The sequence below is a fragment of the Apteryx rowi genome, unplaced genomic scaffold, assembly GCF_003343035.1.
Source record: "Apteryx rowi isolate R43461 unplaced genomic scaffold, aptRow1 scaffold_268, whole genome shotgun sequence".
In the NCBI taxonomy this organism is placed as follows: Eukaryota; Metazoa; Chordata; class Aves; order Apterygiformes; family Apterygidae; genus Apteryx; species Apteryx rowi.
Window position 1 is genome coordinate 107,395 of NW_020449063.1, and position 15,248 is coordinate 122,642.

At 38.7% G+C, this 15,248-nt stretch overlaps 1 protein-coding gene across 1 annotated transcript in view; it reads left to right on the top strand.

Moving 5' to 3' along the window:
- The first annotated feature begins 11,837 nt into the window (after positions 1-11,837).
- Positions 11,838-15,248, top strand: part of UXS1 (UDP-glucuronate decarboxylase 1) — a 53,536-nt gene continuing 50,125 nt past the window's right edge. Inside the window, exons 1-2 of the mRNA XM_026068072.1 lie at positions 11,838-11,865; positions 14,643-14,691. Of these exons, the coding sequence (XP_025923857.1) occupies positions 11,861-11,865; positions 14,643-14,691 (54 nt within the window). The 5' untranslated portion in view covers positions 11,838-11,860. The remainder of the gene's footprint in view (positions 11,866-14,642; positions 14,692-15,248) is intronic.

Genomic DNA, 15,248 nt, shown 5'->3' on the forward strand with positions numbered 1-15,248 from the left:
CCCCCCCCCCCCAGTGGCGGTTGGGGCGATGGTTAAGGGGGGCCCGGCCCCAGCCGCTGGCGGCAGTTTGCCGGCGCGTGTTTACGCTGCGGGCGGATTACTCAGCGCTTGAACGTCCAGGCGGGCCGTAAACGTGGTCGGGCTTTGCGGTGCGTGGCCGGGAGTCGCTGTGCAGCGAGCGGGGAGGGGAGCCTCCGTCGGCAGGCGCCTGCCGATGTGCAACCAGCACGCGTCTCGGCCTCTCGCCGTGGCGTTGGCTGCAGCTCACTCAGACGAAGCAGACTTCCAAAAATAGCAAGAAGTTGGGTGGCACCAGAATGAAGGGGCGATCAGGTACCGGGTAGTGGTGCCCCGTGTAAGAAGGCCGGCTCTGAATGCAGATGAGGCCCCTAACAGTTTTGTGCCAGGCCAAAGGCATACAGTTATATTTTCCCTCTCTTCAGCTGTGTGTACTGAGCTGTGTGTGTGCTCTGTATCGTGCAGAAGTATTACACGTGAATGAGAGAACATGCTGCAGAAAGAGACTTTCGGGAGCTTGCTGCAGGCAACAAACCTTCAAGTAGAGCTGCAGGGCTGAGTAGGGGCTGCTTTGTGGGGCATGTGCGCTGTGAATATGTCTGGTGGCTGAGTACACTGCCTGGGCAAATAATCTGAGGGGGAGCTGTTTGAATGAGACGTGGCTCAAGAAGTATTTCCGCAGCCACTCCTTAGACCACTCTTTGTCTACATGGATCTTAACCTAGTAGCTGTGTGAGGTAAAGACTGAAAGGAAGTTTTTCAGGACAGGTCTCATGTTTTGTTTTTGTAGAGCTTTCTGGTTTCCTTTGGGGATAATTTTTTTTTTTTAATTTACTGAGCAGATAGTTGGAATCTAAGAGTCTGAAGACAGGCCTAAAGGTACTTTGGCACATCTTAAAATAACCATTGACAGGGATATTTGTGATGTGACTTTTTAGATATGAATCAAATAGGGGGAGTCTCAGACTTAAGTGTTGTCAGTCCTCTTCCCTTTCGTGTCCAGATTCATTCTGTTGCACTTTTGTTTTCATATCAGTTTATTTTATGTTGGCCTGTTCTTTGTTTTCAGACTTAAGTAGGTTTTATGGAGGCAGTGAGCACACGAAGAGAAGGAATCTCTGAAGGTCTGTCACCTTAACTGAAGACAAATAACTCTTTTGATGCTCAGAAAGATATACAAGTGAGSTGGCTTTGGGGGGGGGGGGTGCATATGCAGGGTTTACTTAGGATCTTCCCGTTGCATTTGGGAGGGAAAAAAGGTGTGACTCCAGTATTGATTTTGGAATAAGGGTGGTGTTTCTTATTCTAGGAACACGGCACAGGAATTCCCTTTACAACCATGTGTTACTGTGTTTGCAAGATCTCATTATTTAGATATTGCTGCTGTTGAAATAAAATGCCAGCTGTGACTCCTCGGACAGTCTTAGATTTGTCCAAGTGGCTTCAGGCTCCATGCATACTAAAGCATGGATGGCTTAATGTCTATTTTTATTTTGAAAGAGTTTTATGTTCCTAAAAAGGGAACTTACTGGGGTGGTGTGAAAATACAAGAATTGAGTGGCAATTGACATGGCCATGGAGACCTGGTTATTGATTAGATTCTGTAGACAACAGTTAATGTTTGCTTTCTAATCTCGTGGAGAGATTAGCCTTAAGGAAGGAAAAAATATAAGAACTTTTGCTGTCTGAGATGTAAGTATTATAAGTCTTCTCACTGTTTGTTTCTAGCAGTTCTTTGAGATTCAGAAAAATGGGAGGAAAAGAGGGACTGCAGTCCAATGTGGCAAAGAGTAGCCTAAAAAGAGAGTAGGCTGGTATCTGATAGAAGTATGTTTTTTGTAAATCTGTCATGTCTAGTTGTGTTTTTCAATCTTTTGGCTAGTTGTGTAGTGGAATCATCAGTTACAGCTCTGGTGTCTTCAGTATAGTATAACATGCTGGCAGATGGCACTGCTCTAATAGATTCTAGAGAAACTATTTTTTGTTACATTTTCTATGGAAGTGATTGTGATCCCATCCCCCTATCCTGAAACTGTACTACTTGCAATATTACTGAATCATCACTGTGCTCTGCAGTCAGATAATACCAGACTAAAATAGCATAGATTTTGAGAAAACTGAGCTGCTGGTGTAGGTGTATGTGCTGGCACTTTTTATTTTCTTTCTTTCTCAAGTACTCTCCAAAGGACTAAGTGTTTTCAGGATATACACCTCCCTTCCATGAATTTCCGTTCAGTGTTAGAACATGGGGAATCAAATTTGGAGCACAGTATGTTATAAGGAACAAAATGCTTAGCAAAGTATTCCACATTAATTTTTATGAGCTAGGAGTTAGCACTTTTTGATAGTGCCATTTTGTGAGCTTAGCCCTGAGAGAATGTTCAGAGCATCTAATCTTTTAGCGAAGTGTCTTATTTCATAAAAGCTTCTGCCTTTGAATGCAAATTTGACACAGGCATGCCTAAAGAACTTCTCTATGAGAGTTAGCAAACTAGAGGAAGAACTTACTAAAGACAACTGAAAGGCTCTCTGCTATCTCAATCTCAAGAGTCATTGAGTGGCTCTCTTAGTTTCACAGCTCAAAATGATGGATGGCTAGGCTGGCTTTGGTATTCCTGCACTGCCTGTCCGCCCCTCCATCACCTTTCCAAGTGCTTACGTGGCTCTGCTGTACACTAGGTAAAGGAGCTGGTCTGGATTAAAATCATCTGGCACAAAGGTATTGGGGTCCTTCTTAAGTTGTAAAACCAGTTCACAGTGTGGGTATTCAGAAAGCTGTTCTGGCTGAGCAGAGGAGATGGTGCAGTGGGGGAATGAGCAGCTGGGCCCACTGATAAGCAGTATTGTCATCACATAGTTTGCAGGTTCTACAACTTGCGTCTTATCTAAGGAATCTTGTTGATTTTGGTTAAAGTGCCACTCTTGACATATTGAGGCACATACTAAAGATATCTAGAACTCTTTTTATGGTCTTCATTGATTTCCCTAGTCCCACTTATGGTAAGAAGGGTCCTTGCTTTCTCTCTGGATTTGAATTATGTCTTATTTGATGCCTCATTTTTGTAAAGTTAATTTAATTAAAAAAAAATCATTGCCCACTTGAAACAAACTGTTGTGCACAGTTTGTAGGAATAGAGAATCCAAAAGGAACACTTCTTTGTAGCAGACAGTTAAAAGCTGCTGTAATTTATGCAAATACTGAACCCTGCAAAACTGAACAGTTTAACGAAGGATGCAGTTGCATTTACCTAATCTGTTGGGTTTTGGCAAAAGAGGTGATTTAGTTCCCCATCACCCTGGTGATGAATCTGGAGATCATATAGCTAGTGAGCGATCTGAATTATTCAGTATAATATTACCCATTTGGATGGGGGGTGGAGGGGAGAGAAGCCACATTAGATTGCTTGACTCAAGTGCAGTGCTGTCTCCATCTGTGAACACTGCATGGCTCTACTGTGTTAGATGTAATGGGAAGCCATGCCCAAAGGTTGAATTTTCATTGCCCCTTTAAAGAGAGAAAATCTTGTGCTAGATCTTTTCTCTGATTTGACTCCCTACAAGACACTGCAGGAGTGCTTGTGCTAAGCGAAGGAGGGGTTGAGAACTTGGAGGTGGCCTGGAACCAATCCTTTCAGTCACAGGCTGTACTTGCATCATCTTGAAGCCATTGTGAAACCACAACTTAAGAGCATGAGGTGATTGTAAACACAAGTGAAATGGATTTAATTGTTTTTTGTTGTTCATAGGAAGAGAAATGTAGACAGATCATAAAACAGTAACCAATTAAGTATGCATTGGAAAAGATCTAGTGTCATCACAACCTGATTAACTTACTTATATGCAGGCTGAGACTTGAAAGTGTCTGTTTGTAAGATGCCATGTCAATATATAGATGCCTTAAATTCTTTTCTTTCACAAAGTTGTAAATGTTCATTCAGCTTTATACAGGCATACTGAGGTGCTTCAGCAAGGCTGTAGAATCAGGACCTTATTTAAGTTATTGGAAATATATCTGTAAAATGTCTTAGCCAGGATTTAAAGACCAGAGCTTGTCAATCTGCATGGTTTGCTTTAATCTTAATGCTGCTTTAAATAATCTAGTGATGTCTTGGTATAACAAGGGAGTTGCGTATTCTTAATGAAAATGAAGAGCTCTATTTCTGGTAAAGTAGAACAGTTCTCTCTGCTCATTTGTGGATCAGATAATTCTCTGGAAGTATGTCAGTATCTTGTTCTTTCTCCAAGGTAAAAAAGAATGAACGGAAGGGTGCTATCATGAGACCTAGGATTAAGACCTCATTACTTTTACAAAATAAATTACAACACAGTTACTAATACAACTTAAAAACGTGTCAGAATAATATGACAAAAGTATATCTGGAGTCTAGTGGCTTGACTTCTCCCAGCATTGTTAGTTTCCCCARTTGTTACCCTGTGCTTTGTAAGGTTAGCTATTTGTTTTTGTCCGATTTCCATCAGCTAGGAAGAATGCAATGTACTCTTTTCAAAATATCAAAGTGGCAGCAAGCTTTTAGATTTGAATCTCACCAGCTTCTTCTATTTTTAACATCTCGTACGTGTTCACAATGAAGGTTAAATGCTACTTACTGTTGTGTTTTTGATAACTTGAAACTTTTACTTTCACTTTTCTTAATAGAAAAAGTAGCTGTGAGTTTGGCCCACTCCTATTGCTTCCAGCTAACTGTCTGAAAGTTATTTAGCACTGCTTTTGAGAGTAGCAGAGCCATTCTTCCTTCCCCAGCTGCTTTACAACTAGCTAGCGGGATTGGCCAAGGAAGAGGTAGGAATGGTCTGATGTGACATCATGCTTGGCTGCTTTTTGTGTCAGCATGCCAGGGATTCTCCACCAGAAAAAACAAACCAAAAACATTTGCTTGCTGGCTTCATGTCTTGCAGAGCTGCCTTTCATGTGTGGGTTTATGCAAATCAGTTCATCTCCCTTGCTTCCAGTTCTCTTGCTCGTCAGACTTCCAGCTAGCTATGGCCATGTAGCTCATGAACATTTGTTAACCTCCAATAGCAGTTCTTAGTTTAAGTCAGGAATAAATTGGCTTTGACTGTGCCTTGCTAGCCACAATTTTTTTTTTTTTTCTTACTTTCTAGACAAATTCACCCTCACAGTTTACAGTGTATCTCTGCTTAGTATTTGTCTTTACTGTGGCATGCGCAGGAAGTGGTGCTGTCATTTTTCCACTCCAGGACAAATACTGTTAGAGCTTTCGTCGTCTTTCCTCCCTGTCGTTATGCAAAGGGAAAATGTTTGCCCTTTCATTTTCACTGCTTGTTTCCTTTCTTGAAGGCTGATTGACCAAAGTAGAGTTTAATTTGAACTGGTGGTTTTCAACATCTCATCCTTGGATCCCAGGTCAGGGTCGGTGGAGATTACTGTGTGAACTTACATGAGGGGATTTGTGAAAGGTAACTGGAGAAAGTGAGTTTGTTTCCAGTGGACTTAAATGTGTACTGCAGGGGTCTGTACTGTAACTGAGAAAACCTTAGCAGTCAGCAAATTGTAAAAAATGCTGAAAATAATTGGCTTGAGTCATGACCCCTCATTTGAGTCATGCCACCTCAGTTAACTGCTCAGGTTCTGAGTTTTGACATGTGTGCTGGTGTTTCGTCGTCGTCTTGGGTGTGTAGAATATTCCTGTGCGCCTCTGAGTTTCTGGAAGAATGTCCCCAACTCTTMTACCTAGGTCAGGGAAACAAAGGGAAGGTTGAGAGCTAAATTAAGCAGACAGCACTTAAAAAATGGAAATGCCTTTTAAAAATGGAAATCCCTTTTAAAAAAACATGGAAATGCCTTTGAGAAATCTGGGATGCTGTGTAGACTTTGGAAGGCGTGGTTTGCTTAAAACTGAGTATAATGAGTATAATATGTTTCAGTTGGAGATAACAGTACTGCTGCTTTCTCTTTTCTTCACTCAAAATAGGGAGATTTGTGCCCAGCAGCCTGTACAGGTCTGTTTGTTTAGAAGGTGCAGGAAGCCTAGGTGACTAACATAATGTTATTGATGCCTGAGGCTGGGTCATGAGCTCAGAATACTCAACTGGTGTAAATCCTTTTGCCTCCTTTAGTCTGCATTGTATAGTTTTACAGCAGCCAACAGACTTTTTTTTTTTTTTTTTAATTGGTGGTGTCTGGCTCACATAATGTTACTGATGTTTAATAAATATTTAAAACAGCCTTCCAAGCATTTGAAACATACTAAATACATGTGCATGTATCTTTACTAGGAGTGCYGTAATTGCATTTATTTAATCATATTTCTATCTTGTATAACACTTATCCCTAAATATGCCATGCTTTTACCAAGGAATTCAATGTCAGGGTTTCTACTCTGGTGCATTTCATAAAATTACTGCCACAATTCTGGGCAGCATCTTTTCAAATTGAAAAGCATGTTGGGTAGAGCCTTTAACACCTTTTTAGGAAATACAAATATAGGAATACAAAAGGAATACAAAACTCCTAAATTTCACCCAGGAAGGGGCCATTCCATAATACAAAGTTACGATTAATAATTGTATCCAATTGTGTATCCAATAGTATTGCAATATACTCTCATCAGTATAATACTTTTCTAAAGCAAATTAAAAAAAAATACTGAGATTATAGTTAGGATACAATTGAGGTTTTATTGTTCTGGAATGCAGACTATAAAATACAGTTCCAAATGCACTGACCAAATAATCACTTTCTTTATTATGTATCTAATTGAGATATGCAAAAGAATTAAATGCTTGTTTTAATGCATCTGTAATGCTAATCAACATTTTATGAGCTCTTGCATGCTTTTCCATTCTGCCAAGTTTTTCTCTGAAAAGGAAAAGCTTATTTTTATCAAGAGACTGATGCTCCTGAGTGACTGTGAGAGTCTGATTTAAGAAAAAACATCTCTTTGAATGTCTTTGCATCTCTGAAATAAGAGATTTGGCTGGAGTGATTCACTCTGAGTGTTCAGATGCTAAGGTTCTGCTCTAAAATTTCATTTGTTTCTGCTTGCTGTTTCCATTGATGGCAAAATCCCTTTCTAGCCAATATCATGTGCCCTCCTGTTTGGAGGACTGGAAAATATAAGGAGGGCAATACAGGGGGAAAAAAAATCCCCTGTTTTCAGCTAAAATTACTTGAGCAAAACTTTGTAAAGAAGTTTCAAAGCTAGATATTTTGAAAAGGCACACAACATAGCCTTTGGGAAAGAAAACGGTTTTAAAAGAGATTGCATCCATTGTTATGCATAGTACAATTGAATCTCCACAGGCATCACAGTCTTGCTTTTTAAAACATCTGTTTTAAAATTTATGTGATACTGAAACCAGTATCTTCAGTGAAGATGAGAGATCGAGTGGTTATTACCGTATGTGCATTGTGATAGACATGACTTGGTTTTAATGTCATTTGAAGAAATCTAGAGAAGAGGGATCATCCTGGGGTAGCAGATTTCCTTTGAAATTCTGKTTTTTTTCCCCCACTGTCAGATGCTGATAGCAGTATTTTTCTGGTTACCCAGACTATTGTGGATGAGTTAAGGCATGCAGGGTTCTCAAGTAGTATCGTAATCTGTGTTTTATAAAAACCAATGCAATAAGTATTATGGCAGATGACAGACTCGAAGGAATTATACACTCTGTTCCTATATTCTCAAGATTAAAAGAATAACTTTTTCTTGCCATGAAGTGCAACTGGTCAGAACCAAAACTCTGACTATGACAGATAAGGAAATGTCCATCTAGCAGTGGATACTCTTTAACAAATTGTATGGGATTTCTGTTTTTCCTTCTTATGCGTGTGACTTATATATATATATWTTTTTAATTTAGGCCAGCCCCTGCCTTAATGGAGTATCCAAAGAACAAATAGCACTTGGAATGCTCCCTGGCACTTTGTTGGATGTAGCCTGATCATTATACTGTGTCCATCTTAATTTCGGAAGTGGTTTTCTCTTGGAAAATTAAACAAGAACTTAAATTCTCATCATTGCAAGTTTATTCAATAGAAAGAAAACTAATCTTTATTCATATGTGACTGTCTTTTGTTGAAGGTAGTTTCAAGAAGTCTTGGGGAAATCTACAACAATTTTGCTGTAAGGTTGTGCTAGCCAAATGGTTATAGTTTTATTTTTCAGGGACGGGAGAAAGGAAGAAGGATTGGGGTTTTCTGAAAGCTATGAGGCATTGCTGTTTAGCTGTATAAATTTAAATACCTCTTTAATAACAAAACTGTGATTAAGGCTTTAAGAAGCAAATATTCTCTTTTCTAAAAGTATAGTTATTGCTTCCTCCAAGTCATGGCATTCTTCTTTGGAAACTGTCACTTTAAAGTGTGGTATCTATGGGAGTGATTAATGCCTCTGGTGTATTTTTAGTCTTCATGATACTTGTAATTAATTCTTGCAAAAATCCTACCAAAAAAGTGAATTTTGTCATTATTTTATGGAAGCGAAGCAGAAGGAAAAGAGAGAAAAATCCCAGATCAGATAGAACCAAAGCAGGACTACATTTTTCTCCTACAGGCCATTAAACTAGGCTTTCATGTGTTTCAAAACAATCCAGATGTTCTGATCTCTTCCCTAATGGCAACTTAATATGTATTACCTTAATCAGTCATTGGATGAAATTTACAAATAGTCCTTTTAGAGAATAAGCAGAACTTTTATTTCCTCTCTCTTGTAGGTGGKTGTTTAGTTACAAAGTCATGCTGCCCTCTGTCTAGTCCAATTAATCCTTAATTCTTTTCTTCGCTTTCGCAGAGGTTCAGTAGATGGCAGGGAGACTTTGTCTGTGAATGCCCACTAGTCAGATGGGTAGGAAGTTCTCCAGGAAGTATGTAGCGTGTGTGTGTGTGGTTGTGGGGGCATCCCTAAGGCTTGAGAATTGGTATAGAGCTCTTGTGCTTGATGAGTAACTTTTGGCTTAAAAGGTATTGTGTGGGGATTTTCTTTATTTAAAGACTGGCTTTTAAATTTTGTGGGGTGCTCAGTTATGTTAGGGTTTGCTCAATTTGGATCCGTTAGGAGTGTGAGGCCTTGGAAAGCTGTGTTTGTGTATAGCACCTGATTCATGACTTGCTGGTATGGAAGTATTTTTGACCATCCACATTCCTGTAGCTTTTGGTGCTTGAATTTGGTAGGCATTAAGGGGTTTTATGGTGCCTTTGAAGATTTTTGTCTTGGATTTAGGCTTGCAATTCTGCATCATTCTGCTTGTGGATTTGGGCTCAAGTGTTTTAATATGATGATATTTCCTTCATTCAGAAAAACTTCCTTGCCTGGATGTCAGAGCTACCTTGCTGTAACCTTTATGTAACAACTGTGATGTGCACTGAAGTGCAAAAGTGTACCTCCGATCCCTTCAGCCTTGACATAAACTATATGTGAATGCACACTAGCCAAAGAGAACTTCCTTAGAAACATGCATTCGGAGTTCTTTGTGAGGGTCTTGTGTTCAAGGAAGTTTTTGCATCACCTCTCTCCATGTGTGAAATACAGAAAATTCCACATGGAGGGATTTGAAGAATTGTGAAGTATGTAGTTCATTTTGCAATTTCATTCTTTTTTGCAGTGTTACAAAAATACTCAAGCTTTCTAGAAATTTAATGGAAGGTCTTTTACTTAGCTATGGAACTGTGATATCAAGCATAGTGTAGTGGTTTTGGAAGCATACAAATGGTTTTCTGAGTTTCCCTTCCTTGTTGGGGACACTGAGCACACAAATAATATTTTTTCTTTAAGAAGCCAGTTTCTTGTATGCAATGTAGTTGCACTGTCTTTGCTGCAACACAGCGGGCACAACCGCTGCAGCTGGCGACTCTCATTTTTTGTCAATTCATGCTTCACCAACTAAGCCCAGATGTTTCCTGCCACTACGTAAACAATATGGTACCTTTCTGTACAGGTTTCTGTAGCTCAGGAAAATAACCTATTATCAGTATATCTGAGCAATGTATAACTTGATAATTCTATACCCATGATTGTCAGTTAAATGGTCACAATTCACTACAAAAAATAGGAGGTTTTTGTTAACCTTATAAATATAAAAATTATAAAATCCTAGCCAAATAGTAGATTACGTTAACCTAATGCTCAACACTGTATCCCTTTTCCCCTCTGAGAATTTACTTCAGTGTTTCTAATAAATGTAAAATCCAGTGTCTTATATTAATTTAGATTTTATTGATCAGCTGTCCCTAAAATAGTTTCCCTCTGTTTCCCCCAAAGACGACAGAGGTTTTCTGATACCATCATTGATCTAGTGTCCTCCTGCGGTTTGTTTGATAGTCTGTCACAAATCCGTTTGAGTTACTCTTTGAATTACTCAGCAGTGTTCATAGTTAAAAACAGTTCAGTTACTTTTCCATCCCCAAATGGATAGAAAAGAAACTGCATTATTGCATTCTCACCTGTCCCCCCCACGCTTCTTTTGTTTTGTTTATTCCGTTGCCCAGAGGGTGCTCGTGACTGTTGTTGTGTTTTTTACTTTCTTGTTTCACCGATATCTCATCATATACTTGAGATCAATACATAATAATCCTAAAAATACGTATGCAAAGCCTGAATCTAAGTAAAGTGAAATATTAATTTGTCGAACTATTTAAATGGCTGCTGCTTGAGGGCTGAAACACAGCTTATGAAAACTTAGGTCACTTCAGAAGCTTTGTTCTGTATGTACGTTAATATGATAACTGCATACAGGCTACCCCTCCTTAAGACCTAGTGGAATTTGTATGCTTAGGCTGAGCCTTGTCTCTTAAAGAGCAATTATAGAATGATTTTCTGGAGATATTGTGGGTGCATTTTCTGTGTTGTTTATTGTTGAAGAGTCCCTTACATAACCATTCTGTATTAACCTTACTCATCTAGAAGATCTGAAATTGTCAGCCCTCTAGTGTAGCCTGCGCTATGACTTGGAGCCTTCTCGTCTTTTCACTTTAGACTATATTCCATCTCCTAGTTAAAAGGAAAAGTAGTGTTCTGATAGTCTTAATGTAATCTTTGAAACCCTGAATAGCTTCAGAGGGTTTTTTTTTTTTTTAATAGAGTAGATTCAGTAGATAAGTCTTTTCAGAAACAGCTGATACTTGTTTGCTGTGCTGTTATACTGTGGTTTATCTTCCTAAAAACTATTTCTGTACAAAAACAAATGAGCTTTGTTTGCTTAATGAGGCATTTGGTTATATTGCTTAGATTCCTTTTTATGTCTGCATCACAATATAAAGTGAGAGAGCTTAAAAATTTTAATGCAGGACTGTTGTGTCACCTCTTTGCACTGGTTCAGCTACTACAAGTAGTGGCCAATCTTTTTATCCTTGTCATACTGCAGTCTCCAGTTCTTGTGGTTCAGGTCTATGCAACTTTTTTATCTGATATCCCTGATAAACAAGTCGAGAACTCTGGTTTGGTTAATTTGTGTGCTGTGACAAATTATGGTTGAGAGAATTCTTGCGTGTTTTGTATTACGCAGTATAGTGTGGGAGTAATGATCAGGTAAATGCATCCACTGACTTGTTTGCTCAGATAATTCCACGTGTAACCTGGAATGTTTTAGTCTGTTTTAACTGAATGATTCTGTTTTCCTCCTTTTTTGTAGTCTCATGTAATTTCATGGGACGTCCTCCCATGCTTGTAAACTGTGTTCTGATCACTTGGTTTATATATACGTAATACATGTAACTTTTTTAGATAATTTATGATGAACAAATTTAATACTGTTTTAAATTCCTTCTGATGATAATAGAAAAAATGACTTTGTATACTATTATATGACACTAAAATGTTCTCTCTCTTCTTATTTTACAGCTGTATGGGGAAACTTTGTCAATATGAGGTATTGTGTATTATTTTTGTTATTGATTATCTTTAGCTGAAATAAAGTTAACTATTACCTTTCTCATCACCATGTATCACCATATATCAAGTAGGGAGAAAACAGAACAGCAGCTCATAGTGTTGTTGGAGTGGTTGCTAAGCAACTGATACCATTTTTTGAATAAAAGATGTTCAGTCTCGGAAAGGGTAGTGTTGTGCTGCACATCTGGCCCAGGATCTTACACATTTTAGCATCTTCTGTTCCTTACACAAATTCATCTTCTGAACTGGGAGATGTTTTCAGGCAACTTGTTTAGCCTAGCTGGGCACATGGGCTTGGATTCTGCTTTCCCTCAGCACAGGCCTGACCACTTCTCAGTGACAATATAGGCTTAAACATTCAAGAACAGTGGGTTCTCCACTGCTTACCATAATTACACTTCTGTGCCTAGAAACAGTGGTGTGTTTATAAGGTTTTCCCTTCCACAGTTAGCTGGGAAAGAATCCAGTGGTTTAACTGCTGAAAAACAAAAATATCGTGCAGTGTGCTCCCCCAGAATTTTTGCCCTTAGAAATAGGAAGGCCTAACATACACAAGCAACTTGTAAAGGTTTTCACAGTATTGCTGCTTGCACAACTGTTTGTCCTCTGGGAAAATTCATGGGGAAGATGTGATTAAAATAGAAGGTGAGGAGCATATGGAAACAGTCTGTTCCCTGCAACAAAGTCTTTGCCCATAGAGTACAAAATATTCCACCATTCCATGTTGTTTTGCTAGAAAAGGTTTTATTTATTCTGCTGCCATGTTTAGTGGCACAGTGTAGAGGAAGACTGAGGCAAAGCGAGAAAATCAATTAATTTTCTGGGCACTCTGATTCACCCAGGACAGTTTATCCTGGAATCTGTTCCTACCCTTAGCTGTCCACTTCATTCCTCTTGGAGTTTCCCACGCTTGCTGCAAGAGTGATCAGCTGTTAACAAAACAGCTGCCGAACTGCTGCAGTTTGCAGATGGAGGTATCATTTGGGTTGCCATGTTATAGTGACCACCAAACTATGGCAGCTGAGCAGCTGTTACACGAGCAGCTGAGCATTTCCAAAGGAGGGGCAAGAACCTCAGAAAGGAGTCTGAGGAGGGCAGGTGGTATTGGGCACCAATATGTTGCTTCCCTGATAAGCTCTCCTTACTCAGATTTTAGCATTAGTTACATGCGCCTCCTTATTTGAGGAGCATTTTAGGGGGCTGTGGGGAAAATGTTTTGTTTGTCTCTGTTAGGAGCAAAAGCTTATTAAAAACTTAAACTGTCTAGTACCAGTCCTTAAACTCCAGGATTCATGAATAGATAATAGTAGGAACCATTTCTGAGAAGACCTTTTAGTAATCTGAAGGGTTTTCTCAATGTTCCTTGATCGTATAGCAAAGAGGAAAGGTTATGTGTTCCACAGATAATTCCTGAAAGCTTTTTGAAGCTTTCAGTTTTTTGGGGAAATGTGAAGAATTTACAAGAATTATGTAATAAGGTTTCCTTATAATAAATTCATACTGTGTTAACTGGAGGGTTTTTTATTTGCCACTATTACAATAAATTACAATTTTTTATGAAAAGATGGTCTGGGCCTGTGTGGCTCAGCCTAGCAGTTTACTGCACTCCTTACTGATGAGACAAAACGAATCTGTTCAATGAAATTTTTGCCTCAGTAAAGTAGACTGGACAAACTTTAGTAAGAGAGTTTCACAGAGGGGTATGAAGGGAATCGTTGCTGTAGCTTCTAACAGTGTGGCATATATATATGCATATATCTACTTAACAAAGGGCCTTCTGTTTCTTTAGGTGTAATGACTTCTGGTCCCAAGTAAAGGARCTCTGTTTTATTTGAAAGAACTCCGTTTTATGCTGGATGCCCATGAATCCTCTAGTATGCAGAAACTTAYTACTATAAGGCTTGATAAAGAATTCCCCTTTCTGAGGGAGGGTGTAATTGGGAAAAAAAAGAATTGTGGAAACTTGAGGAAAATCATATAGACTAGATGTAAGAGGTAAAATTAAAAAATACATATTCTACATTTGTAGAAGTTTACTCAAAGGATGGAAACTGTTAATTGCTTACGATAGTTTACACAATTACATTCTACATAAGACCAAGCAGATTTGTGCAAGACTGTTTTCATAGGTCACCTTGACATCCTTCAGAGTATAGGCTTGGCTTCACTTCATAGAAGTAGTATTCATGTGAGAAGTCACTATTGCCCTTCAGATGGTCACTTAAGACAAGCTTCAGTATGGTTTTTTTTCCTTGTTTTTATAAAAGTTCAAAGTCAAAGCTAAGCAGATTTGTCCTTCTCTCTCTTAGGTTGAAATTACAGTTGTGGCAATAAGGGAAAATATTTTATTAGCGTACTTGTAGCATACAGTAAAAACAGACCCTCAAAAAGACGTCTTGGGCACTTTCATAGTAAAGTTACACTGAAAAATGTTTCTGCTAACCTTATCCTTGGTGTAGTAATTAGACACTTTTCTACACTAAAGTCAGTTTTCTCTGTAAAATGAACATCATCTTCAGTGTTACTACTTTTTTCTGTGGGCTTGGTTCAGTGTCTGCCAAACTCTGTGACAAGACTTTAGTTGATTTCAGTGGAGACTGGTCATCTACTTTGATTTGCTCTCACTATGTCTATGAAATAAGACTAGCTTGTGTTGTTTAAAAGATACTGTTTTGACAAGGAAAACATGTTGCAGGTGCATTATAGTGAATATTGCTTAGTTGTGGATTATTTTTTTTCTTTTCTCTCCAACAGGTCTCTTCAAGAAAATGGGGAGCAGAAGGTGGAAAGTAAAATAGAGGAGGTTAGTTTGCCAATTGTTGCAGTCTGTTCTGTTTTGAAGTCTCCATTTCACTCATTTCATACTGAAATAGATTATTTAACCCTTTTTGTTACTGTTCGTTTTACTAAAACCATTCAAAGCATTAGATTTGTGTCAGTACTGTTTTTAATTATAGTGATATTTCTGATATCGATCAGTGACTCTCCTCCTTTTATATTTTTTCTTCTAAACCTTTCTTGGAAGCTGTAACTCTAGAGGTACTCTCTTGCTGCAGAGACTTTGTAGTAGTCATAGTCCTCCTAAGAGCTGACCTTTGTTACTGAACGTAGGACTTAACATACAAATTCTTCCTCTGTCATCCTTTCAAAATGTTAAATAGGCATCAGCTTCAGTAGAAATTTGAAACTCCCCAAACATGTTTTCCTTTGTTCTTAACTCTTGAACTAATTTATTAGCTGTGGTTGTAGGCTGGGACTGGTTTGCACCACCAATGCTTTAAGCACAAATGCTCGCAATTTCTAATGTAGACATGGGTATTGAACACACTGGTGGTTCTGAATTTCTATACCACTACCTCT